This window comes from Gekko japonicus, unplaced genomic scaffold, assembly GCF_001447785.1.
Source record: "Gekko japonicus isolate JY-2015 unplaced genomic scaffold, Gekko_japonicus_V1.1 scaffold1246, whole genome shotgun sequence".
Lineage (NCBI taxonomy): Eukaryota > Metazoa > Chordata > Lepidosauria > Squamata > Gekkonidae > Gekko > Gekko japonicus.
The window spans coordinates 197,980-205,588 of record NW_015163126.1 but is presented as its reverse complement, the minus strand read 5'-3'; the positions used below and the strand labels follow the sequence as shown (position 1 = coordinate 205,588).

The 7,609-nt window shown below is 45.4% G+C and overlaps 1 protein-coding gene across 1 annotated transcript in view; it reads right to left on the bottom strand.

The window, feature by feature from the left end:
- Positions 1 to 2,496: 2,496 nt before the first annotated feature.
- LOC107106727 (sodium channel protein type 5 subunit alpha-like) overlaps positions 2,497 to 7,609 on the bottom strand; it is a 10,430-nt gene continuing 5,317 nt past the window's right edge. The window contains exons 2-3 of the mRNA XM_015406909.1: positions 6,539 to 6,710; positions 2,497 to 2,573 (exon numbers count right to left, since the gene is read on the bottom strand). Of these exons, the coding sequence (XP_015262395.1) occupies positions 2,497 to 2,573; positions 6,539 to 6,710 (249 nt within the window). The remainder of the gene's footprint in view (positions 2,574 to 6,538; positions 6,711 to 7,609) is intronic.

The following is a 7,609-nucleotide window of genomic DNA, read 5'->3' as shown; positions in this document are numbered from 1 at the left end:
GATCACAGTCCCTGCATTCATGTGTCGGAAAGGAAATTCTGTTAATCGGTTTCGTATAATTCAGCAACCTTTCATGTGTAACCCGGTGACAGAAGACTAAAAGATAAACGTTAAAACTCTGTAAGCAATTAAAAGCATTACACTCTACCTAAGGCAGGGTTCAGTGGAGCTGTGGTGGCTCAAGTGGTTAAGATGCTGAACAGCAGGCTGTGGAAGGTCGGTAGTTAAGCAGTTCAAGACCCGGGTGCTGCATGACGGAGTGAGCTCCCATCTCTAGTTCCAGCTCCTGCCAACCTAGCAGTTCGAAAGCAAGACATTGCAAGTAGATAAATACTTCAGTGGGAAGGGAACAGTGTTCCGTGCGCATTGGTGTTTAGTCATGCCGGCCACATGACCACAGAAATGTCTTCAGACAGCGCTGGCTCTTCAGCTTGGAAACGGAGATGAGCACCGCAACCCTAGAGTCGGATTCGACTGGCTTTCGAGCAAGGGAACCTTTACCTTTTAAAGGCAGGGTTCAGGTCTTCGTTATCCCGAATCAGGGGGAAATTCTTTAATTTAGGAGGATTCTACTTCCAAACTGGAAAAAATATATATCTTTCCTCGACTTGGAACAGACACCCAACCCCTCCTTTCATGACACCCTGACACTTTCATGACACAAATTTCAACTGGGCTATAATTTATTTGAATGGAGGGCTGCCAACCTTCACATGAGAACCAAAATGAGAGATCACAGGAAGAGGTGGAACTCCAAATACAACACCCGTGAAAAAAATAACGAAGAGTCAATAAAGATAAGTTGCAAAGACATTTACTGAAGTATTTCTGTAGCTCTGTACGGAATATCCTTCTGTCATCGCTCACACGTTAACGAATACTGCGTAATGTGAACATTCGTTTTGCAATATTTACTTATCCTGAGCGTATAGCAATCCCAGTTCTTATCAAATACTACTTATCAACTCTTGCTGGAAACATTCCATGTTGACTAATAACAGGACCCAAGGTCTTCACAATGGGTTAGCTATTCACATTGCGCAGTATTCATTGTTAAACATCCTAGCCGGTCAGGGACCACAGTATAGAGCCAGTTTGGTGTAGTGGTTAAGTGCACGGACTCTAATATGGGAGAACCGGGTTTGATTCCCCACTCCTCCACTTGCAGCTGCTGGATGACCTTGGGCAAGCCGTAGTTCTGACAAGAGCTGTTCGTGAAAAAGAGCCGTTTCTCTCAGAGCTCTCTCAGCCCCGCCTACCTCACAGGGTGTCTGCTGTGGGGAGGGGAAGGGAAAGGAGTTTGTAAGCCGCTCTGAGACTCCTTTGGGTAGTGAAGGGTGGGGTATAAACCCAATCTCCTCCTCCTCCTCCTCCTTTCCTTCTCAAGTGATTTTGGAATATGCAGTAACTGCCCCCCCCTAATCTAAAGGACAGGGAAAGAAGTACACGTTAAAGCACCCCATTCAGAAAATCTTTACTGGACCCTGCCATACGGCAGGAAAAAAAACGGGCAAAGTGTGGCTTTTAAAAGCCGCACCAAAATAGAGATGCCACGGCGGGATCCCACGGATCCCCTGAGCCGTGGCGCCGTTGCTCCCCGGCACGATCAGATGCCGGGGAGGAAGCGACAGTCGGGAGGGGGAGGCTGCCGAACTGCGCATGTCTGTGCATCTGCAGTTCGGCCAGGAGCCGGGGATGCGCCGGTGGAAGGACGCACCGGCGATCCCACGGCCGGCCTTGATGCGCCCTTTCCCGAAGAACCACCTAGGTAGGTGGTTTATTTTTTATGTTTTGGGTGGAAGGGCCGGATTGGGAACGGGCGCGCCACGCTTCCCAGATGTTGCTGTGGGATCGCGCCCATTTGCTGCGCCCCCCGATCCTTTCCTCTCCTGGCCCAAAACCTCTCGTGTGACCAGTGTAATGTATTCAGATGCTGCCATGAATGCATTAGATGCAATGTGAAACATCTCATTGGGAAGCAATGTAAAGCTTCGTCTTGGACAGGGATTCAAGTCCAAGACAAATGCGTCCAATCACATTCAAGCAAGCTGGAAGCGGGAACGTGTGTGATTGGTCCTTATGCGATCAACCTGATAGGTTGTTATCTGTAAAGTAGGAGTGGCTATATTAGCCGGGAATGTTTAAATACCAAGCAGTTTCAATGGGCAAACTGTTCGGGCTATCAGATGTTGTACCGTGGTGGAGAAGTGATCGTGAAGAAGAATAAACTTGAGTTTTGGCTGAAATCACTCTCTGACTCTTTGTTAAGCTCAGGACTTAACAACCAGGGCCACTGATAATCAAATGCGAGCCTTTGTTTCTTTCTTTATAAATGCCCTGAACATTGCACATATGCATATTGGAGATGTGTAGACCAACCTAATGTAACCGCAGAAACAGTCAGAAGGTGCTACCTGAGTACGGCTGTCTAAGAGTGGTACATATTTATGGGCAAATATTTCAGAATTGAGCAGACAGGACGATGCGACATGAATTTCAATGACGGTCGATTTCCTTCCAAGGTTTGGGTATTACCGAGCACTCTGGCTCCCTGTTTTTCCTTATTTTCTTCCCTGTGAAAGAGAAAATAGCACTAAATAGACACATTTGCAGCAACGAAACCAGGGGAAGCAGGCCCCAGTCAGCTGTGGCTACAGACCTCGGAAAGGAGGCCATTGTGTTAAAAGTTCTTCCTTCTCTGAGCCGCTTGGACTCCTTGACTGATTTATTTATTTATTTATTGGATTTCTACCAGGGAAAGCGCAGAACAACTCCCTTCCTTGCCTTCCCCTTTCTTTGTCTTTTATACGTGGTTCAGCTACCCCATTTCCTGGTTCCATTACCTTTCCAGGTTGGAAAAAATCCTGGAGATTTACGAGAAGAGCCTGGGGAGGGTGGGATTTGGGGAGAGGAGGGACCTCTGCAGGATATGAGGCCATAAAGCCCACCCTTTAAAGCAACCATTTTCTCCAGAGGAACTGCTCTCTGAAGATCAGTTGTAAGAACATCAGAAGAGCCCTGCTGGATCAGACCAATAGTCCACCTAGTCCAGCATCCTGTCTCACACAGTGGCTACAACAATGGGAAAAGGCTCTGAAGCAGGACACAGTAAAACTAGTAACAATGTTAATATATTGGACAGATACAATGTGTGCAGTACATGAATATAATCCTTGCACAATCAAGCACAATATACTAAATATGAATCTTCTGATACACAATGAAATATTCCATAAAATCCTCTTTCCAAAGTCCGTCCTTCCTTCCTTCCTTCCTTCCTTCCTTCCTTCCTTACTTTCTTTCTGACTGTCCTCGAGTCTTTTCCTTCCTTCCTTCCTTCCTTCCTTCCTTTCTGAAACCCCCGGAGGGGTATTTTTATTTTTTCAATAAGACTACAAACTACAAAGAAAAATATAGGAAGGGGAACTACAACTATGGATAAAGGAAAGAAACCCACACTAACCAAAAACCCAAGAGTGGGAGACCCCCTTTATGTTAATCTTAATATTAGTATTAAAAGAGTTAGTAAAACAATATACTTGTAGAGTTCTTGTTTTCCACATTGTTCTGTATTAGTAAATTAGTTATTATGAGAGAACTTTCTGAGCATCTTCTTTATTTCAAAGAGCCATTTATCAGAGTCCTTCTGCCCTTACTTCGGCTTTCTGTCTCTAAAATCATATACAGTTTTCATTGCTCCTGCACCCGCTTCTGCAGCAGAGTCCTCATCCATTCCCGAGGCAGCTGAGTCACTTGACTTAGTTTCTTCCTCTTTAGATTCTTCCCCCGATCCCAGCTCTTTCCAATGAAGAATCCAGATACTGCTTTGTTTCTATAATCTCCCTCAAGGCTACACCAGCTCAAGATTAATACAGAATGGTTTCTAAAAAGTGTTGCTGGTGGCCCATCAATAGAAATAAAATTGTCACTGCAAATCTCCTTGAATACCCTGGGAGGGCAGTTCCTTCTATATCAATAGTCTGAAGCTATACAGTTTTCTGGAAACTTATGCCCCTGAAATATTTACAATAGGCAGTTCCTTCTACATTAGTAGTCTGAAGCTATATAGTTTTCTGGAACTTGATGCCTTTGAAATACTTAGAGTAGTGATTTTCTTGAGGAAGATTATCGAAACGAAGCCTTCAGTATCCGGATTCTTTGTTGGAAAGAACTACTTTGGAAAGAGAATTTTATGGAATATTTCATTGTGTATCAGAAGATTCATATTTAGTATCATTGTGCTTTATTGTGCAAGGATTACAGTCATGAACTGCACACATTGTATCTGTCCAATATATTAACATTGTTACTAGTTCTATTGTGTCCTGCTTCACAGCTTTTCCCCATTGTTGTGACTACTATACTGCTGTGTGATTTCCTTTTTTGTTCACACAGTGGCCAACCGGCTCCTCTGGATAGCCAACAACAACACAGAGGCTGAGGCCTTCCCCTGATGTTGCCTCCTGGCTCTGGGATCCAGGGGCTTAGTGACTCTGAATGCGGAGGTTCCCCCAAGCCACCACGGCTAATAGCCACTGTTAGACATATCCTCCAAGAATCTATTCTCATCCCCTTTTAAGCTTTTTATTCCTGTGGCCATCACTACCTCCTCTGGCAGTGAATTCCACGTTTTAATCACTCCCTGGGTCAAGTAGTACTTCTGTTTGTCTGTCCTTATCCTGCTGCCCATTATCTTTATTGGATGCCCTCGAGTTCTAGTATTTTGGGAGAAAATGTTGAAATGCTGCATCTCGGAGTTTGGAGACTCCCAGGAATAGCTTATGGGGGGAATCAGAGGTATTCCCCCCCTTGTGCCCACAAAAATCTAGGTGGGATCCAAGCTACATACTGGTCTGAATGTCATTTGCACTGTAAACCCTATAGCAAACCACTGGTAGCTGCAAAGCTAAATCAGATAATCTGTTTGGGAACAGACACTCCTAAATTGTTACCACCCTAGGAAACTGTAGAACATTCTTCCTCTCCAAGGCACCATGATGCCTTTAACTAGTTCTGGCCGAAATCCAGGCAAAGCCTTTCTCATTGATCGGCATGCAGGGGGGGGGGATTCACCTGTTGAATATCTGGGTCAGGCTGCTCTTAAATGCACAAGAGCAGGGCCGAATGTTCTTTTTTGAAAGATTGCAGTCCGAATTATGCTGATACTAGCAGACAATGCCAAGTCACAAGCTGGGCAAACACAGTAGAAAAGAGCAAGAGAGTCTAGTAGCACCTTAGAGACTAACAAAATATGCAGCAGGAGATGAGCGCTCATGAGTCACTGCTCACTTCTTTGGATACAGCTAGAATGGGAGTCCATCTGTCCTATTTACTGCAGAGTGGAGTGATTTCAGATGCCGAATGACAGTAGCAGGTGTGATTGAATGCAAGTGAGATATGCAGAGGTGTAATAGGCTTGGAGAAATCAGTACTGGTAGTGAGACAGTAAAGCTCAGAGACAATGCATCCACCTGGACTGAATTGAGATCTAGGTTTCCTGTCTCATTACCAACTGATTTCTCCACACCTATTACCCCTCTGCATATCTCACCTAAATCCTGCTATTGTCATTCGCCTGCTAATGTCATTCAGCATCTGAAATCACTTCACTTTCCAATAAATAAGACAGACGGACTCCCATTCTAGCTGTTGCTGAAGGAGTGAGCAGTGACTCACGAAAGCTCATCTCCTGCCACATATTCTGCTAGTCTTTAAGGTGCTACTGGACTCTTGCTCTTTTCGACTGCTACAGACAGACTAATATGGCGACCCATCTTGGGTGAACACTGTGGAATTTGGGGCGATGTTTGACTGAGTGTGGAGAACCACAGAAGGAAATACCAGGCACAGAATCCAGCTTCCTGAAAACCTCAGCTTTCATTAAAAAAAAAAAAAGATTCCAGCCCTTAGGCCTGAAGGAGTGCTGACATTTCAAAAGCCAAAGGGATGGCGGAGTAACCTTTGTGGTTATTCAGCAAACTTGGAATGTATTACAGGGAAAGGGGACATTGTGTCAATTTCATGTCTGTGTAATTTCTTCAGGTCACAGAATTCAGCTTTTCGGGAGTGCAGAAATTTCGTTGGCTGAGCATGGAAATGCGATTGTGGCTGTATGTGCACAGTATATGCAAGCAAACCAGATTATATCCCATTCCCCCCCACTAAAATACATGCACATGAGTTTAGTAAGCTCTCCTTTACAGTCAGATGCTTGGTCCATCTAGCTCAGTATTGTCTACTCTGACAGGCAGCGTCTGTCGGACAGGGGACAAGCTTTCCCATCATGCATCTCGGGATCATTTAGCTGGGAATCCCAGGGGTTAATCATGGGACCTCTGGCAGGCAAGATGAGCACTGTACCCCTAAGCCACCATGCCCACCAGCTGACATTGAGTAGGCATCGCTACATTACTTAAAAAAACACACACACAACAATGCCAGTTTCTGATTTGTACCCAATTTGAATGCCCAAAGGCACAAAGCCCTGCAATTCACTTTGACAAAGGGGAGCAATAAGACAGAGAACAACTTAACCCACGTCCTTTCGCACTGGGCCGAATTCCGAAGGAGAAAATCCATGTGAAAGGATATGAATGTACCAAAATTTTAATTGCTGCTCTTCTAACTCGGTGGAAAGGACTAAGTATATGCAAGGCAGGAGTGGCACTAAATCGAAAGATTGTCTTCCCTTTGTTCAGCACTATAAATGTCTGGAAAACAAAAGAGAGAAGGAAAGAGCATTTACCGTCAGTATCACAAGCCACACTGTAGAATCCTCCTAAAGTAACAGGCCAGGTTATTGGACTTCTCTGTCTCCGTTTCAACCACAGCAGACACAGCTCTGGGCGCTTTCGCACACACTAAATAACACACTTTCGATCCACTTTCAATGCACTTGGCAACTGGATGTCACCGTGTGAAAACGGCAAAAGCCACTTGCGAACGATCGCAGAAGTGAACTGAAACGGCATGATTTGCCGTGTGTGAAAGCGCAGGTTATTGCGCCCAGGCTGTTCAGTTTTGTTGCCTGTGTGAAAGAATATGTGCAATAGCCCCCCCTCCCCCCAGTCCTTTTGGAAGGAAGACCAACATGAAATAGCCAGGGTGGTGTGCAGAAATACACAATACATATCTCCAAAAGGTATGCTCAAGTACAAAACTCCACATTGGAACCGGCCGTGTGACATTGCACATTACTTCCATGCTTCACATCACACCCCGGCTAACTGTGCAAGGCTCACCTTCAAAAAACAAAACAAACAGACGGCGCTATTGCACAGGATGCCCCGACGCTTTATATTCTAGGTGCAACAGCTCTCAGATCAAGTCATTGCTTTCTCGTCCCGCCATTAAAAAAAAAAAAGCCATTTGAAAAGCTGCTAGGGACACTTATCTGCAGCCAGGGTTGCCAAAATCCAGGTGGCACCTGGAGATCTCCCACTATTACAATTGATCTCCAGCTGACCAAGAGCAGTACCCCTAGATACAATGGCCGCTTTGGAGAGTGGACTCTAGGGCATGATACCCTGCTGAGCCCCCCCCTCCCCGACCCCCCCTCCCCAGGCTCCACCCCTCAAATCTCCAGGCATGTCCCAACCCAGAGCTGGCA